Source organism: Topomyia yanbarensis, chromosome 3 (assembly GCF_030247195.1).
Source record: "Topomyia yanbarensis strain Yona2022 chromosome 3, ASM3024719v1, whole genome shotgun sequence".
Classification (NCBI taxonomy): Eukaryota; Metazoa; Arthropoda; class Insecta; order Diptera; family Culicidae; genus Topomyia; species Topomyia yanbarensis.
This window is the reverse complement of record NC_080672.1, coordinates 156,126,636-156,149,467: the sequence shown is the minus strand read 5'-3', so window position 1 is coordinate 156,149,467 and position 22,832 is coordinate 156,126,636. Positions and strand designations below refer to the sequence as shown.

General features: G+C 36.3%; 1 protein-coding gene across 9 annotated transcripts in view; it reads left to right on the top strand.

Moving 5' to 3' along the window:
• The window catches only part of LOC131692952 (zinc finger protein 665), a 71,278-nt gene extending 52,257 nt beyond the window's left edge, over nucleotides 1-19,021 (top strand). For 7 of the 9 annotated variants that reach the window (XM_058980384.1, XM_058980385.1, XM_058980378.1 and 4 more), the window contains exons 10-12: nucleotides 829-1,370; nucleotides 1,429-1,665; nucleotides 16,988-19,021. In XM_058980384.1, coding sequence (XP_058836367.1) covers nucleotides 829-1,370; nucleotides 1,429-1,665; nucleotides 16,988-17,071 — 863 coding nt within the window. In that variant the 3' untranslated portion in view covers nucleotides 17,072-19,021. The remainder of the gene's footprint in view (nucleotides 1-828; nucleotides 1,371-1,428; nucleotides 1,666-16,987) is intronic. The other 2 variants (XM_058980386.1, XM_058980383.1) reach the window with 2 other exon arrangements.
• Nucleotides 19,022-22,832: the final 3,811 nt, after the last annotated feature.

Here is a 22,832-nt window from a genome sequence, read left to right as displayed (position 1 = left end):
TATTTAGTTTCACAATGATTTTTTAAAACTATCTATACTTAGCAAACAAGATATCAGTATTGAGCGTTGAACGTTGGATCTCTGGTTTGGAGGGGCAGGGGCACATGAATGGTACATGATTATTACCGTAACAGGTGGAGCAGGTCGAAAATGATAGCTTTGCGGTGCATGTAGTACAGTATATTAGTGACCTCTCATCGTGTTTCAGGAAGTTGGTGTAATAATAAAGATTCAAGCGTGGTTACACAACAATGCTATGTTTTCAACCCAATGACTTTTGAAAATCGTACTGAAGGTTTTTCAAAACGCCACATCTGAATGAATAAATATCTAGATTCAGAATACACGTTTAGGGCATATGGAACATTTAGGCGTCCTGTTTAAGTGATTATTGCCATAAAGTGTGTATAAATCTATAATTAGTGCTGTAATCAGTATGAATATATAATTGATATTTTTTTGAAAATTGTGTTGGATAATTCAATAAACTCAATAAGAACAAATTCAATCTAGCCAATTTTTTCCACGTATACGTTAAAGGAGGTTAGAAAATTTCATTTTTGCTATATCGCTAAGTTGAGGTCAAATTTATTATTTGTTGTTAGCCACCAATACAATTTATTAACATTCTATATCAAATTGTATGAAACAATCATTCTCATATTTTTTTGTTTCTTTTTCTCAATTTTCATGTTGCACTATCCAAACAAACAAACCAAACCTATTTGTTTGTGCTTCCTGACTCGCTTCTTACGTTACCCACGCACCTAACACCACCACAAAAAATCCTCACTGAACAACCCGCCAAAACATTCTAATAACCATTAGAATATTCACTAATAGGAGGTGGCACTACCGTTGTTACCACAAATCCTGTAATGCAATCGTCTCCCGTTCCAGTACAAATTATCACCTCCTCTGGTCAGGTGGTACAGCAAACGCTACAACCGCATAGCCCACCTCACCAGCAAATACACGTTCAGCAGCATCAACAGCAACAGCAGCAGCAGCAAGTTCAGTCCCATGCCAATCACCAACAACAGCAGGTGCAGGTAGTCCAACAGCAACCCCAAGTCCAGCAGCAGGTACAGCACCAACAAACGGTTGTGGTTGCACAGGCGAAACCCAAGTCCCACTACTGCGGGCACTGTGGTAAAGGATTCGCGGCTAAACATGGTCTGCTGTTACACAACCGCCGTCATCCGAACGGCGGTTGTACCGTGCGGACGCACGTATGTGAGTGTGGTAAAGCGTTCTTCCAGAAGAACCATCTCATGCTTCATCAGCGTCAGCATCTGGAGCAGAACCAGCGCGGTGGTCAGAACCAAGCGCAGGCGCAACAAAATCAGCCTCAACAACAGCTAGTTGTGGTAAGTTTTTTTTTCATTGTGATCATCCCAATTTCAACTGATTGCTCTTATTTTGTAGATCCAACAAACTAACCAGGAGGCATTGGCCCAGCAGCAACAGCAACAGGCGCAACAACAAGCACAACAGCAACAGCAAGCAGCCCAGCAACAACAAGTTGTCCAACAGCATCAACTTCAGCAGCAGCAACAGGCACAACAGCAAGCCCAACAACAGCAGCAAAATCAGGCCCAGAGCAACCAACAGCACGCGATGCGCAACCTGGTTATCGCTAACCAGCCTGTGCAGGTACAATATGTAAAGTCATTTTAAGCTTCTTTACCAAATGGGTGAAATGTTGTTTTATGCGGGCTCGGTAAATGCATATGAGTGGTTGTACGTCATTACTCGAAATGTATCATTTCCCTGAATGTACCAAATACTATTTTCGGAAAATCAATCATACCACAATCCTCACACATTACATTTCTTTTGAGAAGACATGCTGGGTAACTTAATAATTATAATGATTTTGCTTTCATCGAAATAATGTTGGAATTTTATTATTAAACATTTCCCTTCTATTGAATGATAGTAATTCTTCGGAAATATTATTTTCAAAAATTTTATTTTTTTTTCATTGTGCATCATTTTTCTGAGTTTTTCTTTCACATATTAACTTGGTTTTGGAAATATTTGTGTAATTTTCGATGAATAATAATTTCAATAGAGCGTTTAGTTTTATATTTGTATGTTGGTTTTAATTGTAATTACGAGCATCTATTATAAGAGTACGCCTTCTTTCAGGCATGGACAAAAATATGGGGTTTAATTGGGTGCAAATAAAATTAAAAGTCTGAGATTTTGCCTCGTTTTGAACATAAGCAGCAAGCAAAAGAAAAACGCCTATGGACCAAAGATTTGCAAGCAAAAAAACAGGATAAGCATGTATGTAAATATAGAATAAACTAATTTAAAAGTTATATTGGCTCTGAACACCATCCAAATATTTACCAATGGAATGTCTCATTTCTCCATAGCTCCCTTATTTGAATGACATGCAAATATGCTAATAATCCAATATGATTCTAAATGCAAATGTTTTTTACTATAAGCTAATCCCTAGCTTAATTTTCCAGTAAAAACGCAATCAGAGAAATGGTAGATTCCGCAAAATAGTTGTTCGAGAAATGACGTGCAATTGTCAGAGTTTTAGTTATTGTAGATTGGTGATCTTATTATAAGTTTTAACAGACAGTAAGACAAAACTTAGCCATTCAGAAGCAATCATTTGTTCTTCATATGAGCATTTTCTGACATAAGGCTAATCAACGAAGACATTCGTATAACCTGTATCCTTTCCGCTCAATTAATGGCCTTTTTGCATTTGAAAGTAATTCGTCGAAACTTTTCAATGCTTGTCATAGATATTACAGTCAAACTAACGGTTGCATTATGAGGATCTATTCAAATACCCAAATGAACAAAGGTTAATATGTTCTATAAGATTACCAGAAATTAGCAAACAATTTGGAGAGGAAAGCGCCGAAAACTCCTTAAAGTCTGCAGATTTTTTTTGCTTGCTAGCTTTGAGTAAAATTTGATCGTATTATTAGCTTTTCCTGTACATTAAGATTCGGCTATGAAATCTGTCGAAGCAAAATGTCAAAATGCTGTAATTTCGAGGGATGTTAGGCATTTTGGGTGAAAAATAAACCGCTTTTATTAGATAACGTCATGGGCGCGTTTCGACTTCGTCTCATCAGAAACCGACACCAACTTATTGTCGAAATAGATTAGCGCCTGCTTGACGCTAAATCTCAGAACGGACACACTTTATGTTTCCAATCAAACGACTGGTTAAACGTGATGTCCCGTTAGACTAGAAGTTCTATTAAACCGATGAGACAGAGAAGCCGAAACTTGTCTTGGCTTAGTAGGCTAATGCGAAAGCACTATGACGAAATTTGCGCTAAATCGTATTCAGAGTCGGTAGCACCCCTTAGATTTTAATGAAACTTTCTGTACATGAAGTTTTTGTCACAAAAAGCCAAAAATGATCTAGACCAAGGAGTTTTTATTCTCAGGTGATACGATCCTCAAAAACGCCGATCAGTCATGTTGGTTTCAGAAACGACAGCTACCATCATAGTTCTCTCCATATGTTTACTTGGATTTCAGCAGGTAAACAAAGTTGTTCGCTGTTATTTTTCTTCCTTGCTGTCTGCTGCACGGTTACCTCACTCCTCACCTAGTTTCTGCCATAGGCGATTCGCCTTAGAACTCTAAGCACCTTGATCTAGACTGTCTTTTGAAAAGGATCAAACTTTTTTACCATTTTTTTTTTCAAATGGCTATAGTCTAAAAATGACAAATTCTACACCAAAATGTTTTAGGATTGATTTTCACAAAAATAGTCAAATTTTTAAATAAAAATAATGGAAAATTTTTTCATCGTCTCCTACACTTAAAAAATCGATTTTAAAAATTTAAAGTCGATTCACAAAAAAACCATCATTGATTTGGATGAAATTTTGTTCCAAGATATGTAGTTATGTTCCCTACTTACCGCCAAAACTTCAAGTTGGGCACTTTCAAGGAAAAAAGTTATTTGAAAAAAACTTTTCTTTGTCCAAACTGATTTTTTTTGCCAGTGTATTTTTATTCAGGATTTATAGCTCAGAGACCAGAACCCAGAATCCTGAGGAGAGAACCTAGACTCCAGATTCCATAGCTTAGAGTCCCGAGTCCAGACTCCAGAGTCGCGAGTCCTTAACCCAAAATACTGAGTCGAGTCCAGATCCAGAATCCAGAGTTCCCAGTGCAGAGTCCAGAGTCTAGAGAACAGAGTTCAGAGCCCAGAGTTCAGAGTTCAGAAGCCAGAGCCCAGAGTCCAAAACCTAGAGTCCAGAGCCCATAGACGAGAAACAAGAATCCAGAGTCCATAACACAGAATCTCAAGGCGACAGTCCAGAGTCCTGAACGCAACGTGAAGATTGCAACATCCAGAGTTCAAAGTCCAGAGAATCCATAATTTTATCAGTGTAGTCAGTCGATGAAGAATTTTTTTTAATATTTTTATTAAAAAAATGCACTAATTTTATAAAAATCACTTTTTCTACATTTTTGTTGTAGGATTTGTCATTTTAGCCCTCCGGCACAGTTCTCATGTACAGAAAGTTTCATTAACTTCTGAGTGCTGCCAACATTTGTTCGAGTTGGCGCGAAATTGGTCCTATGCTATATTCCACTCTAAGGAGGAAAAATTGGGTAAACACCAATTTTTCTCCCAAAGGCGCATTTTATTTTTTATCGATACAAGGAGTGTTAGTTTGTTCAATCTTTTTCCATATAATATTGCAACATTTAAACGGGTGAATGGAGAACAATGAGTCTAGTTGTGTTAGTTATGCAAACTAGCCTGGGTAAATGGAGAGCAGTGAGTCTAGTTGTGTCACATAGAAATTTTTAATACGAAGTGAAATATAAAATAACTGAAGGCGTTTTCAATGCCCTGGTACTGTAAAAAATATCAACGAGAATAATAATCAATAAAAGTCCAAAAGGACTTTCACTATGAATCCTGAATAAAATCAATCAACGTATTCAGGGCATTTTTAGAGTATTAGTGATTGATTATCATAACAATGTTGCCTACGGCGTGGAAAACACTGCCTATTCAATTTTAAAGATGGCCGCATTTCGCGGCGTTCTAAATTGAATGTTAATTTACACCATTCTAGAGCTCGGCATAAGGACTCGGCATAAAATGGGATTCATAATACGACTTATGCAGCACAAAAATATTAATTTTTAGTAATTTGTTCAACATTTTCCCGCCAGCATGTTTTTTAAACCCCTGTAATGTGCCAGTGCCAAAAACTAAAGTTATTTTCCCCGATTCCTTAGAACGATAGTAAGCGGCTAACGTAGGATGTGTTTTGCTATCTTAATTATACGCGAAACGCTGAAAATAGCATTAAAATCAACATCTTATTATTTATAGAATACCTATCCGTCTTTCAATTTCATTGCTTTCGTTTCTCTTAGTCTTAAATTTACCGAAAATATCCAACAAAATCGATGCAGATATCATTTATTAGAAAAACTAAAATCCTTCGTACGTCGCTGTAGAAAATAAATTTGAATATGCTGTGAATATTTCAAAACGATCAAAAAAGATTGGTTCGAAGTATATTTCCGACCAGCTCGTGGTTTGAAGTGGTTTTGGAAAAAAAACGCGTTTGTAGTTTGTAGCACACTTGAAGTTTACCTAAACATGATAGAAGAGTATTGAAAATATAAACAATTAGGTATTCTGTTCGCCTTCCATTTTTTGTTATTCAGTAAACAAAATTTCGAAATCTTAAAAATTCTACAGAGGTGTATTAAGCAGAGGCGACGTGTGGTTCCACCGTCAACCTGTTCAATATACCACAAAGCGCCTAAAACGTTGCGATAATCTCTAATGCGATTCCATGAGACGTTTCTGTTCAGCTGATTTCGTCATCATTCGTCATCGATTTCATCCAACATCTAACGAATAGGACCAATGTTCGTTGACATCAAACTTTTCGCTGGAGCAGACCAAAACAAAAACCACCAGTTAATTGTCCAATAAACGTCTTGTAGAATGTTTATCATAGAAAAAGAACAAACAATATATATTATATCCGAGAAGACTACCACTTAATTAGACTTGAAAAAAGATTTCTTAACTGAAATATAAGCAATACAACCATGTATAATAGGATTATTGAATACTTATATATCGTTGTATAATTTGAATTAACTTGCAATGTAGAATCTTATTTTTTACACACCGAGAATTATTCGTCCTTCTGTTTGAAACATTTATGGTTTAAAATCATACCTTAATTCTTTCAAATTTGATAGAAATTTGAACGTTCCACATGCAATTCATTAAATCCAGAAAACTTAGTTTCCTCGCAAATTATCGTGGGAAACAGGCATTTAACATCTACGCGTTCATGAATAAAACAACCCCAGATTTGAATTTGTCTATTTTATAATTTCAGTAGACATATTTTTAGTATGTAAATGCAAAGAACATACGTTTTCTTTGACGCAAAAGTAGACGGTTCATTATTATCGTCGAACCATCCAAATACATACGCGCCTGTAACTAATATGCCCAGGCCCGTAGCCAGGATTTTGTTTCGGGAGGGGCTTAAAAAAAATTGCATAAAGCTTTTAATTCTGACAATTTGATATAGTCACTAGAAACTAAATTAAATTTTGAAAAGCTCATAATGAAATGAATTTCAAATCTAAGACAATCCTAAAAATATGTTCATTGTCACAAGAAAGGTTATAGTACTTACTCTCGTTACAACAAAGTATATTCTAGAGTTCACAGTGTTTATGCGCTAACCGAATATGACAATGCTTGACGGTGCTGGAAAACACTAGGTGTTCCAAGCTACACCTTTAAAAGGCGTAGAAGATGCTAAACCGAAATGAGTAGAAAAATATCCATAAAATGTTCGAACGAAGAGAATGTCGAAATTCGCACAAAATCTTCTGATTTAGCGAGCGATTTGTAGATGCCCAGAGACGGTTCAACTTCTATTTTCTTTGTCTTGCGTTCTGCGAGTATTACCAGTTCTATTTAAATGAAACTATTTTCAAGACTAGCCTTGGTCTGGTAGATTAGAGATTAGAGGATTTTTGGTGATCAATAGGATCAAAATATAAATTTAAATGATTAAATAAACTGAAGGAAACTGCCCACAATTTAATTTATTAAAGAAAATTGTCTACAAATCGAACGAAAACACTGATTACTAATATCTTCTAATTTTCCTTCAAGTCGCCAGTCGCCGTGCATATTTCGTTCACCGTGCTGTTTCAAAATCACGAAATTTAAAGAACTAGCTCCTTGAATCTATCGGAGAGATCCAGATCCCAAATCCTCTCGTTTCATCGTTTTATTGAAACATTCCAACTAAAGTTGAATCAAAATTTTAAATACATGGTAAGTTGATCATATAACGTGCACTGGTGCCAAACAAACTACTTATTCTCGTTTTGTTGCTAATAGTTTTATATTATTTCTAAATTGTGACGTATTTAGATAGGTATTTTTACGGTGACTATGAGAGCGGTTTTCATTTTGATAAAAAACAGAGTTGAAAGTCACGTCAAATCCACCTAAACGCACGGTAACTGGTGACTTGACGGTACGTGAAATTTGTTAAATGTATTACCAAAATAACTAGAATGTCTATCTTCTGACGTCGCAAAAAGCAGAAGCAAAAAAAATTGCTACGCTTTAGCAGGCTATAGGCACCAGTGAATCAAGCTAGCTATTGTTCTATATCAGTGCACATACAAATTGTATCGTTGCTCCTGGCTGCGGAGTGAAATGAGTTTGCCAAATGAAGCAAAAGTGTCTGTGCTACGGGATAACACGAACAGTTCAGGAAGTGGAACAATTAGTTAAAGTGAAAATTGAGCTTAATCTCGCTGAAGTTACCTACATTCAGCTACATCACGTAAAAAACTGTGTTTTGATCACGTTTAGAAGCTTAGCACAGGCCGAAAACTTCATTGCAAAGAACAACATGCAACACGAGGTCGAATTTAATAACACCAGAATCAAGATCCCCGTGCATATGGAAAACGACATGGTGGACGTGCGTATCCATGATTTGGCCCCGCGCACGAAGGAAGATTTCATCAAACGAATCATGTCGCAAATGGAGAAGTAGAATCTATTACGAATGATACCTAGAAATTTTTTTTCACCGGCATTCCCAACGGCGTTCGTATTGTGAGAATGCGAGTGACTAAACCAATACCTTCTTACATGACTATCGAATGCAAATCACCGAAGGATGGCGTGACCTATAAGCAAACAACGCTAATCACATATCCCGGGCAGACCCCAACATGCCAATTCTGTAACTATACAGCCTACTACGGAAAAATATGCGCCGAAGCAACTAGTCAAAACTCATCTACTACAGCCAACTCTAACTAGCAGCCACCGATACCTTCAGATAAACCTAAAACAACGATCCAATTACCCAATAATGCAGGTACAACGACCACGACAACCGCTCCCAAACCAACAACTAGCATCGCCAATAAAGAAGCAAATACCGATGAAGACGGATATACAACAGCGACCCATAAGAACAAGAAACAAATAAGAACCTCTGATCGTGAACAGCAAGAAAGCAGTACCGATGACGACATGGACGGGAACGATAACGCGAGAGAAGGCAGACTGAATGACCCCCAAGCGGCCTCACCACCAAGGAAAAAGATCTCAACACGCAGCAGCAAACTGCGTCAACAAGATCTGGCAGACCGACATTCTTAGATTTTTTTTTAATTTTTACTTATTGACCCACGGCTCAGTTGTGCTAACGCATTGAGCCGTTTCAAATAAAACTTTAGATTGGAAAAAAGAACTAGATATTATTAATATGAACAAGCTCAATAATTTCAGCATCTTTTTATTCCGACACATGGACGGGTATACATCGCACTTACTTCACCTCTGCCGAAGAGTAACGTAAGGCCAACTTTCTTTGATGATTTCTGTTGTTCTGTAGTTGAGTGCCCAGAAAATATAGAACAGCTGCTCTTGGGTCGATTTCAATTTATTTATTATTTTCTCTCTCTTTTTCTTCGTGATCTCTGCTCATCTCTCTCATTTTATTTCATAACGAACACAAATAAAACGAAAACATGAAATCGAAACATTAATCCCAACTTATTGACTGTAGACTCAACTAGTTACAACATTTTAGTCGCTCTTCGTGATAGGCTACTGATGTTTGTTCACTTTATCGTCACGTCGTTTTTAGACTTACATGGACATTAATTGGAAACCATCGAAAGACACAGAAATGCTACTGCTTACAACATTAAGTTTATTATGACTGATTGACTAATATGTGGTTTAGCATCAATTGACATCCGTTGAAAAGTAAGGATAAAATTACAACAGATAGTCCTACCGCTACTATGTACGTTTCTGTATGTCAAAAACATTAGTAATATACGACGGTATACAATTCGTGGGTTGATGAACACCTCAGAAAAACCACTGTTTTACCACTTTTTGACTTGTTTATTTTTTGGTGTTTTTCTTGCTTATTGTTCGATTGTTTAAAATATCACTAATTTGCGGTCTAATAATGTTTAAATACGGAACGCATTCTCCGCATAAAATGAAATTGAGTGTCAACCGAAATACTTTACTATTGCATTAAAATGTCGCGAAAACAAAAACTGTCTTCTCGACTATATTGTCATCAACTAACGGAAATGTTTTTGTCTAGCACGCTTGAGTGAGATGCCTGATGTTTCTACTAAGTGTACAGTGCACTAACCTATTACAGAAATTCAATTTGCTTATGCTTTAACTAACTTTATTCTGGCTAATATATAACATGATATCTGAGTTTTGTTAGACACAACCACTAGCGATAAAGTTCTCATTTTGGGACAGTTTTTGAGCTCACTTTTCTATAAAACTTCTGCATTTTATTATATATTTCGTTTATTTTATTCGGTTCAATGCATTAGCTAAATGAAGCCTTGTGTCTTCAATATATTTCCATGATGTGAACAATGAAAGTGATAAAACGTAAATGGTTGTCCTACAGATCTCGTGCGAACAACTAACGATTGCGTGTGGAGAACTATTTACTAGGCTGGGAAATATTTTTCCTAACCAACAGTGTTGCGGTGGTTGTTCATTTCTATCTCGTACACTTCCTTATCATCATAGTGGTTACTGCCACGTCCATGTTCGCGAATTTCTGACGGGTCACGAGTGTCGACTTCCTCAATGATGGTGCCGACCATTGATTTTGAGATACTAGACGCAGTTTTTGCCGTCAATATTATCCGAACAGCAGCCAAAATTTGGCAAATGTTTGTTTTTCAGGAAATGGTTTTGGAGACTATGTATATGCAAAGATATAATGTGTAAAATAATACTATCGCATTCAGTTTTTACGTGCAGGGTCAGGTTGGAGGAAATATGTCTGTTCACCTAGATTTTCACCACAAAAACACCATTTAATATATAGGGAATTACTTCCTAGATGTGTCCTTTATAATAAATACCATTTTTTTTCCAAATGTGACAGGAATCTTTTAATAGCCACGGTGCAAGTAAGTGGTATCAGATCTTGTAGCCGAGCATTGATTTTCTCATCGTCCATATATATGAGGATCAACCACATGTTTCAAGTTGTTATGCAAAATGACTGGTTTCGCTGGGCTAATTTGTTAAATGGCATCAGCACTGAACGCCTGACATGGTTAAACTCGTTAAAGGCGATGTTCGTAAGCATAACCTCCATATTCACCTTCAGCAAATATTTCACATCATGAATGTTGCTCCAGCCAAATACGGAGGCTATTGACTTCAGGTCTTTTCGCATAAGATCGATCTTATGCGAAAAGACCGGAAGTCAATAGCCTCCGTATTTGGCTGGAGCACTACTTCTTGCTTCTGCGACTCAATCATTCGACAGATCCCCACAGCAAGAATTAAAGTAACAATTTCTTTTGTTCTTCCGACGAGTCACACAACATGAAGGGAACTGTTTTATCACACTCAGCATACTGAGTAGATATCCTGACCGCTGTCTTCGGTGGTTCGAAATAGCAATCTTCCTCACAATTCTCGCATTAATTTGTTGAAACCAAACAAGATACATTTTGTTTAAGAGTCACCGAAAAACAGGTTGTTTCTTAAATTTATTTTTGAAAATTTTCGGGGGGGGCTTTAGCCCCCTAGCCCCCCCTCTGGCTACGTGCCTGATGCCCAAAGGCAGAAACGTCTTGTTAGGCTACCCAAGAAAAAAAGCGTTGGTCGAAAACAGCTGTGAATGTACGGCGCAAGGTTTCCACACAGCTCTCGTTTTGCAAACAGCTCCAATGCCCATAAGTACATTGCAGCAATGCACGCTGGTTCAATAATTGATTTGAACCGGTGCAAAAGAGAATAGAAAGAGCCATGACACTCACGCTGCTATTCCAGCCGTCGTTCATGCAGCTGCTCCATCCATGCATGCGGTGAGAGTACGAGGTGCGTGCATGTTTCTGGTTGAACCGGTCATAGGAAAGCAGAAAATTTCTGAATTCTACTTTCTAGAGACGCTAGGTTGATTTATCGTTCAGATCAAATTGTCAAACTTCAAGGTTTGGAGATTATTACTTTCATCAAAAATAGTTTGCGTGCTACTGCTGTTCATATTAACTCAAAATTGGTTTTGGGTCATTTGATTGTTTCTATCTGTTCAATGAACAGATTGAACGCACCGACGTGTCGCCTCTCGTATTAAGCTTTTCACCGAAGATTACAACGCGATGGAATAGATTCAAAATAGTAAAAGAATTGAAAACATACCATTTTGACTGAATCCGCAAAATTTGGAACAAAAGGCAAAATATAGGGCATGTTGGTCAGCAATTTGACATTCATGAATTTATTCACCCTTCACTACCTGCGGTTGGAAAATTGGGAAGTATTTGTTACTATTTTGGTACACATTTTATTTATTGATATCTCACTTGCTTGTTTTTCCCACTCGATTTTTTTAAATCCTCCGAAGTTTCTTTTTGGTTCAAAACCAAAGTCGTTCGTAAGCAGTTCATATAATGATCAATTTAAATTACAATATGTTAAATATTTAAAATGACAGTTTCGCAATCTTGTTTTTTTTGCTAATTTTTAGTGATAAGCACAGTAACCACTTCAAATAAAGATCAAAATAAATTTAAAAATATTTTTAAACAACTTTTCAGTAAAGTAAGTGAAATTTCCTAGAACACAGTTAGCTGCATAGCAGGTCATCTAATAATAATTTTGGTCGGTGAGGTGCGAGGTTTTTTTATTTTCCGGGAAATGGTATTCCGCGAAATGGTTTCCCGGGAAATGATACATTCCGAGAAACTGTTTTCCGGGAAATGATACATTCCGGAAAATGGTTTTCCGGGAAATTGCACATTCCGGGAAACGATATTCCGAGATATGGTACATCCCGAGGAATAGTTTTCCGGGAGATGACGTACAACCCTTTTTTACATTTTAACAACATTCAATTAGCTAGAGATTACTGGGTAGGGAAAGTTATAAAAAAATTAGAGCCATAGTACTCAAGTGAGAGCAAGCATGTAAAGTATACAGATCGGAAAACTAGAAGTGGCAGGGTCACTAGAACAGACAGAGTTGTCACTCTTTACCAAGAGGCATGCTGGTGGCTTTAGTGATTCGTAGTTATGCTGCCTAAACTCGACCCCCATCAGCAGAAGTCAAAAGTTAAGCCCGTAAGGTATTAAGCCTGTTCTAACACAGAGAACAGACATATAAGCTAGAACAAACTTTCTCAAAAAAACTGTGTAAACATTTAAATGGAAATATGTTTAAAATCACCATCGCATACAGGATCGCAGGCGTGAATCACCATTGTATCAAAGTTTGCACGCAAGACCCGTATAGCGTTTGTTGGCTGATCGTAGCGCCGACTAGTGGCAAGTTGCTACTCGCTGGTGGCATTTCAAAACGGCAGTTTTATTTCTTACACACTGAAAACTTGACTGGTATGTCAGTTATCAGTGGTTCTAATGACCCTGCCATTTCTAGTTTTCCGATCTGTATACTTCACATCTTATTTGAGTACTATGGCTCTAAACTTTTCCTACTCAGTAATATCTAGCTAATTGAATGTCGTTAAAATGTAAAAAAAATCATATGCAAATAGTAAAAAAAACTTAACAATATTAAAAATAGACAAAAAAAAACTCAAAAACGGAGAAACAGAGAATTTAGACAAAATTTATACATTGGGAAAGTTAAAAATTAAAAGTATGTAAACAATTTGAAGAAACAGCAAAATAAAACGTGTACAATTTCTAAGTTTTTTTCAATACAAAAAATAGAAAAAGCGTAGCTCTTCCTTAAAATTTATTTTCGTGATAGAGTTATTTCATAGAAATTGTTAGTAAGAAAAAGAATAGACTATAAAATAAATATATAATTTAAAAGCTATTTCATTATCTTGTTCCTATCTTTGCGCACGAAAACTGCATTGTTCCTAACATTGTGCGAGTTGTTCCTAACTTTGCGCACGCTTTAAAAAGCACGATGCTTTAGAATCGATTTATTTTGTTTGTACATTAAATGGATAAGAAATATGGGATATAAATGCAACACGAACGGACAGTAGGTTTCAAATGGTGTTACAATCGTGGCCTGTTTCGGCGCGGCGTAATGTACATTGCCATATGTGATTTCAGGCAAACATCATCAACGGTGGAGTGACTGTTTTTAACAAGATCGACAGCGTTTTCCACTTGCACAAACGAGTAAGCCTTTTATTAGTGTAATGCCGAATTGCTACAAGTGCGCAGAAATAAGAACATGATGTAAATAACGGTTCTAAACATTGCGCATCACTTTTTATCGGTTCAATAGTAAATGAAATGAAAAATGTGCAAGAATATACTTGAATGTTACCTACACTGCTCAATCACTGAAAAAATAGAGGGAACAAAGTTTTTTTTTCCTGAAAAAAAGCGTGTTTAATGTTCGGACACTTTTTAGCACCAGTATTAAGACGCAGAAAATTGGAACTTTTTAGCACGTGATGAATGTCTTGTTTATTTATTTACCTTACATGAATTATTTTTCATGGTGAACAAATATAGTTAATTATTAGCAATAAGTAAACAGATTTTTTGTCATTGTTGAAATTTTCCGACATTTTGTGTGCCATGGTTTATTATCGTGATAATAAGAAAGTGCGCTGAGTTTGGAGCTGCGCAAAGTTAGATGTGTGCACAGTAGTAAGAGACCAGCTCTTACTTCTTGTTTATTAACTCATTATAACCCAGGGCTTTCAAAAGGTGAGCCAAATGCAGTGATATCCTCAATTCCATCAAAAAATGTATCGAAGATTATGGGAAAAACAAAATCACCGCTTAAAATGGTTTTGAGATTGGAAATATCTCATGCAAAAAATTTCGCACGCTTAAACAAAAAAAACAAATTTTAAGTTGTTTCGCATATTTCTTCGGATTTTTTGATAGACAACACTTCTTTTACACCTGTGACAACGTTTTGTCACATAATGGAATTATTAGCACTAATCCTAACAATAAAATTAAATCAAATGTTTTGCTTACTTTTCAGCCGCCATTTATTTCAACAATACACGGTTAAAAAATGTAAATAAAATGACAAAAATTGGCAGCTGTCTTACTTCACACTGAAGTATGCGGTGTAATAATAAAGCAGTTAGATGTCAAAATTCCACAGTATATACGCGTTAAACGATGGATAGTCCTGCGTATGAAATTTCATACGCTAGGATATAATGGGTTAAAGACAACTGTTAAGCGTTATCTTGCGTTACCTATTTTGAAGACAATTATATACACTCTAATATTGTCCAAATCATATTTCAGTTATGTTAAATTGCACTGGATAAAATCAGAAGGCTGATACAATTAGATATTCCTGATTTTTTGCTTGACCACACACAACAACTTTTCTTATACGCACTTTCGATACTATTTTGTAAGTTTTTTTACATATCAACTTACTTGGGTGCATTTCGACTTCGTCTCTTCAGAAACCGACACTAACTTTTTGTCGGAATATAATCTATTGCGCCGGCTTGACGCAAATCCCTAAAACTAAAACACAATTCGTGTTTCAATCGAACGACTGGTCAAACGTGATGTCCCGTCCGAGCAGAAGTTCTGTTTATGCCGATAAGAAACAGTGAAGCCGAAACATGTCTTGGCTAGCAGGCCTATGCGAAAGCACTATGCTATATTTCAGCCTAAGGAGAAAAATTGGGTAAACACCAAAAGTCCAAATCTATTCCGACAAAAAGTTAGTGTCGGTTTCTGAAGAGACGAATTCGAAACGCACCCAACTAAGAAGTACGGATTTGTGCCCTTCAAGTTCAAAGACTGGTTTTACCAAAAATGTTCGTCCTGGTGAGAAATTTTGGTATTTATCCAATTTTTCTCCTTGCGGTGAAATATAGCATAGTACATATCAATGAATTTCATATTCTTAGATAGAACATATCTGTCCACATTTGCGAAGAATATTTCATGTTTTGATTGAATAGGGTAACCCACCTAATTTGGACCCCTGCATATTTTGGATCCTGTTAATGTATTTGCCTCCTGCACTGCCAGGTTTCTCTGCATTTGTTTGGTTTGATGCAACAGTTATATTCCTTGGGGTGTCTATTAAGTTTCAATATCATTAGTTCATCTCTAATTGTTTAAATTTAAACAGCATCCACAGTTTTAAAAATTATCACCGAACACGATTCATATTTCAACGATAGCCAAGAGGAACCGATGGACATTTTTAAACTGGTTTCAAACATGCAATTCTAATACTTTTTATTGATTCAATTAGTTTGTCTGATTTGGTATTATGCATGCGACGTATTTGAACATGTTTCTTTGTAATGTTTTATAGACAACACTAAGTTATCTAAATTATTGTGGAGGGTCTCAAATTTAAAAAAAATCATGCTGGAAAGAAATGTCATTTTCGAGTTTATGTCAATATATAAAACATCCATCGACAGTTTTCTTTCAAGAACAGTAATTTTGGAGTAGACCATAGGCAAATAAATATTATTGACGTTAACGTAATTTCACTTCCTCTAGGGGTTCAAAATTAGTTGGTTGCCCTATTTCAAAAGATCTATGTGTTTTAGGTGTCCAGATTGTGTCGCCTTATATGGACCCCTCGCGTTAATTCGACCTAGTTCAAATTTGGGTCGAGGGGAGCACACATTCTTGGGTAGGGCAGAAATACTGATCAGACCCGTTCTGCACCAAAAATATAAGGAAACAGTAAGAAAATGACATTTATAATCATATTTCGTGATAAAATCAAAGTTTTGCGTGTAATTAGTATGAAACATAAAAACCTACTTAATCCACCTAACAGTGAGATGAGACATTTCTTGCACGTATCACTGTTAGATCATTAGTTTGCAGAACTCATGCAAAGTATGCGCCCAAAGCGGCACTATACCGAATTTTGTGATAAAAAGCCATAACAGAAGGTGCACATAAAAACAAATTCATGCATTCAAGAGTTAAGATACCTATTTCAGCCAAATCTTTACGTACTTGTACCCAAATTGTGTCTTAGAGTTTCAATTTTCAGTTTCTGGTAAATATTACCGATCATGACCAGGTTGGCCAGCGGAAATCGGTACGGATTGGCATACGAATTTATAAATCAAAGGTTTATTGGTACGATTGATATTGGGTGTTGGGGATAATGATTCCAATGCCGATTCAGGCGATACTTATAATGCTGAACAAGCGATAATGTGGTAAATGAATGAAGTTGATCCCAAAGCTTTTTAACATTCTTGGAAGCGTATTAAAATCCTATTTAATACGGAACATCTCTAAAACTATTATTACTATTATACTATTATGCGACAGGCCACGTGGAACTAGTGAAAACAAGGGTCGCTTATGGGAAATAAGTAAACTAGGATGAGTTAAGCATGCCCAGCAATGCATGACAGTAGATATTTTTTGAAGGATAATCGGACATCAATCACTTACCACGCGTTTTATACTGTACTTTCAGGTTCAAGTTCTCGAAAGCAACACTGCGCAGGTCATCAAGTACGAGATCATTCATGATTCATCAAGGCAGTCGAACGTCGAGTGAGAAGAGGCTATGCTCCGTATAACCAAACCGGATGGTACGGAGGAAATGAAGAAAGTATTTATACTAAAGAACGAGGTGGGATGAAATTTGCTGAACACCGCTGCAACAACCGCTGCTGCTGCCGCTGCAGCCAATTCCGGCAATGCCGGTCCGGTTTCCTCGATTGTCTCAGTTCCATCGGCAGCAACAGTGGCGGATCAAACGGCTCAAGCGATGACCATAACTCCCACGGTAACTAGCGCCGGTGGTGGTGGTTTTATCATCCATCATCCTTCTGGTGCCATTATGGCCTCACAACAAGTCCATCATCCACTACCATCACAGCATGCGCATTTATCCAGTAGCACCAATCAGCAGCACCACCAACACATACAACAGCAGCAACATTCAAATGCAGATGCTGAGGATAAGAGCGGTATTATTGTAAATATGGATCATCAACAACAGCATCATCATCATCACCAACAACAACACCACCAGCATTCACAGCAGATAGTTATGGGAGATATAATGGATTACAAGGATGCATCTATAATCAACGCAGGAGGGGGTACAGTGAATGGAGATAATCATCACAACTACGCGGCTGCTAATGCTATTGTTAGTGAAAGCGGCGATTATCAGCATATCTATCAGCAGCAGAGAATGATTCAACAGCAACAGCAATCATCCTTGCCCAGTGGAACCGGAGAATTTCACCCGGGACGGCAGCCTGAACTGTCTACTATGATTAAGAATGAAACCTTGTAATATTATTCTCCTGTTTGATTTCGTAGGTATTCCTAGGAGTAGAAATTTCCGACATTGTTTCCAGTGAAACGTGTCGATTGTTTATATTTTGATAAAGAGTTTTATTTTGAGCACCCCATGTTTTCGCTCAGACACAGGCGTAATACATGAATGGCGATTACCCCGAAGAAAAATTTAAAAATAGTTTAAAGTCAGAATTATATGTACAACACTACCTTTGTACAAAAACAAAAATGAGTTAATTTATAGCATTTTCCTTTTGTTAGGAATGATAAGAATTAAAAAGTGTACAACATTCAGTTTAATAATTTAAGCCAGTGAGCGACAGGAGGATAGATATGTTTAGTTCTGCCGGGCTCTTACCCGAACAGCGTGCGTTACTTATAAAACAGAGTTTTAAAATGTGTTGCAGGTTTCACCTCTTTCGCTGTATGAATTCTGCTACTATAACATACTAAGGTCCCCAATCGAATCAGAAAAAATATTTTGTGCAGGAATGATTGCTGATCGCGTTTTTATTATGGCAGGCTAAAGAAACAGCAAAATATAACTATTTTGTTACACAAATGATAACGATTCAATAAAATAGAGTTCAAACAATCTGTAAATAGCTATCATTTTTCGTGAAGACTACCAAGAGTTTCACGGGTTCCAAAACACTATTTGCGGCCATATAGTTTTCCGTTTTTTATTTAAACCGGATGTATTTTTCCTTAATACAAATAATCATGCGCTTATGTTGAAACAAAAATGGCACTAAAATCAGCACGATATTCCGTGTTAAGCTTGTTTCATTTTTTTCGTTCTAAGCTCAGTAGGTTAGACAAAGAGACACACATGTATGGAATATGTGTGTTGTAATCGATTCTTGTGAAGAAATGCAATCGACCCGTTTTGGAAAGTACTTTTAGTTTTTTTGAAAAAGTCACTAATGTCACTCAGAATGGTGTAACATTTTAATTAAGTTGATAAATTGTAAAAAAAAAACTCCAAATATGACAGCTTATAAAGCTTACGATTGGGAGTAGCAAACATTTTTACTTGGAAAGGTGAAGATGAACCAGACAATGTAGCGTTAATTAATACAACTGTATCGTAACATATTTTGGGGATAAAAAATCTGTAAATTTTATGGGAAATGTGTATCGTCATGTAAACGCAAGATTAGATTTATGGATAATAAATATTTTAATAATATAATATGCTTCCTATCATTTTTCGAAAGTGTCATCCATCAAAGGTATGGTGCCCATAATCGTAAGTCAGTTCCATATGCTTTATGGGATTCCCTGCCTACATGGAACTAACTTGCGATTATACGCGAGTACTTTTTAAACTGTAACTGTATTAGTGTGAAGATAACCGATTCGTTTTCCTCCACCTGTCATAATGTTTTGATAGTTGAAGGAAAACAAATCGAAAACACCACATCGCTCGAATTATTTTTCTGCTTAAATCTGATCAACTGGTATTTTACGGCTCCTGAACAAGTTTTATGAAAATGCATAAACTCACTTTTCTGACAGCTCAGAGAGCTTGTTTACATGGATTTAAAATTTTTTGATTCTACCCAGTCTTGTACTCGGTTCGAATTCTAGCACCATATACACAAGCTCGCTGAACTTTCATTTTTTCGGGTATTTTTACTCATATGACGTCATCTTGCAATTTACAATGCTATATGCGATCTGATTGATCTGTTTCATCGCAAGTCGCATTTTCTGTAAAATACCACATATACCTATATATTCCATTCTAATTTCCAACTAAATTTTCAATAATGTGCTAATGAACTTAAGTAAACTGTTTTTTTTTATTTCCTGATAGATTGATGGCTAAACAAATAGCATTATTTAATAAATTAAAAAGTATAATTTATAATTATAGTATAATTACAAGTAAATGTTACAATACCAGAGACTACCCAAGTAACAATTGAGGTTTTATGACACTCTTAAAGTCGCTCTTAAAACTTGGATTGCTTTGTGGTGTGCTATAAAATTTAAATTGTTAGTTGAGTAATTAGTATCTGTTAATACCGCACACAAAGACGATAAAGACACGCGAAGAGAAAAACAATGAATTTAGCTGCATGGTTTACTAAGTTATTTTGTCTGCTAATTTTGGCAATTAGGAGTTTTGCGTAAACTGCGAGTGACTTGTAGTTGTAATGTCTTAGGTATTCATGAATGCTTGACGGATTTCTTTTTTTAAATATTTTGAAACATACTCAATCATGCAACTCGGACACGCATTGATTTACATTACTGAACCAGTACACATGTTTTTCGTTGCACTAGAGAGGATATATCGAGAATTCAGTTGATGAGTAATAGCAATATTTCCGCACAGTTGGCTAATTTGCTGATGCCATTCGAATTTAATATTTATCACGAATGTCACCGTATTAGGAAAAGCCACGTTTAATCCACCTAGTGGTGCAAATGTGCCTTTCTCATTTCTTCAAACTAGCAGCGTGGCTGTTTATGTTCGTTTCAATTGTGGAAATATCTAGAGCATTCTTAGTAGGGGAACTGTGGGTAAGACGGACAGGTTGGGTAAGACGGACACATGGTTATTTTAGGCATATAGCATATAAAGTTGAATTGCATTATATGAGTACTCTCTCTTTATGGATATCCTTGACTTATGAAGCACTCAGTAGGCCTTGAATATTGCTAAAAGCGAAAAATTTAGGTAAACATTGATAATCAGTAGTGCACCTTCGTGCGGATGTAATTTTTACGTCTGTGATTTTAAGGTTTATCGAGCAAAAAATCAATTTTTTCGCGGATTTTTTCTTTTATTTCGATAATGTAACTCTTAAATGACATCTTCGTGGAAAATAACAGGTAAGTTCTTATATGAATAAATAAGTGCAAGAGTTTAAAAAATATGTGTACTGGTGGGGCAAGACGGCCAGTCTTGATTAATTCTATTGATTCACCATGAATGTCTAGCGTGTAGAAACGAAATTCTAGCAGTCAAACGTGGAGAACCATCCAGTTAGCTGAAGTCTCACATGTAGTAGACCGCAAGATGTACGTTAATGTGACCTAGGCGCAAGATGTACGTTAATGTGACCTAGGTTAATGTGACCTAGGAAATTCCTAGGACCTGGAAAAGGTAGAAGACTTTGTGCAGGTCCCATATTCTGGCTGTGTGTAATCGAGGAACTGATGTTAGAAATTGCGTATTTAATATGTAACTTTCCAGTTTTGTATAAATGATTTGACTGATCATTGGAACTGATTGTATAGCTCTCTTTATGACAACGGAAAAAAAACGATATTAGAAAATACATCATTTGCTTCAACTTTAAATTGAACCCCAAAACGTTATTTTTCACCTCGAATTGAACATATATATTAAGAAGAACCATAAACTATCCAAAACATCCGTTAGAAACAGTAAATTTTAATATTTTGTATTGTGATCATCCTTTCGGCGACATGTCCGTCTTACCCCCACCATATGTCCGTTTCACCCGCAGTCTGGAAAAAGTGCAGATATTTCTTTGTTTTCTATTTCTTTCAAAAAAGATACTTGTTGATTTTTGTAACATAATCTCTCTGGGCACTCGAAAGCCAACATATAGAGCTACAACATAGAGTATTTCATGTTGACAAAAACATGCTTTTACTATGTTTTATTTGAGTATAACCTTAACATGTCCGTCTTACCCCCAGTTCCCCTACTCTTTGCACCTACACACAATGGCTCGCCAGGCACGAACGTGATGAGCTATGTCGTCGCTGTTGTGCTATTTAATGACAAGTGCCATTTAGCACATATCGAGAAAAACGATTTGTAAAGTTTGAAGTTGAATATCTTGAAACTTATAAATGGTAGAAACAATTCAAAGAAGACAATTGATGCTTCTATCTATTCTGTATTAATATATCAAATATTACGAAGATCGGTTGACTATACTACAAGTTTTTATTATAAATATAAACAAAAGTCGCACTCACACGTGTCATAGGTGTGTATTGACGATAAAATTTGTATGGCGTGTCATAATCGTGCATGGAAAATTTTCCATTGAAAAAAAATCATCAATTATTAACTTTTATTTATATCTTTGGCTTCATTTGGTCTATAAACAATCGGTAAAATGCAATTTGAAGGAAATTAGTCAAGGAATCTAGTAAAAATAGTTATTTTTGGTTGCAGTGTTGCCAAATATGCTATATTTTCAGTTTAAAACTTAAACTGTGTTTTTCTCACAATTCGCGTATTATTATTTTAAAAATGATTATACCCTTGTGTTCCTCAGATAGTTTTACACATAAAACCATCTTATACATCAAGATAACTTGAACCAATCCCCAGATATAATCATTGAAGCAAAAAATTAAAATTTTCTCAGCACCTTTCTCGCTATATCTCAGTAACCAAGCAAATGTCAAAATTCTGAAAACAAACACTTTGTAGAGATTTTTTAAACAAGTAATATGGCATATCTAACTCAGTTTACCTTAAAATGGCGTTTGTCATATGATAGCACAACAGCGACGATGTGTCAACGGTGAAACACTTGAAACAAAAAAATACCATACCTAATTGGTCGGTGTTAAGTCAGACCGGATTAACCCTCAAGTGCTTAACGGGTTGTATACCATCAACACACGCGACGTTACAACGATTTGACCTTCATTCTATAAATCTGTTATAACTTTTTCAAATGAAATCTTTCATCAAACCTAATTATAGATTCAGAAAATAAACAAATTTTTATATAAGATTCGATCTACAAAACTCGAATGCACTGGGCGAGGTATTTTTAATAAACGTTTGTAGAACGTCACATTATATTTCATTAACCCTCCGGCACTCGCGCGAATTGCTCCCCGAATGAGCAACCGCTGGTGCTGGAGGAAGATTTCGTTAGAGTTTCGGAAGGTGTTACACAAAATACAACGGCGCGAGTGCCGGAGGGTTAAAGTTCACCTCCGCTGTATTCTCCTCGACGCTGGCTGGTCATATGCTACGTTTCGATGCAATCGCG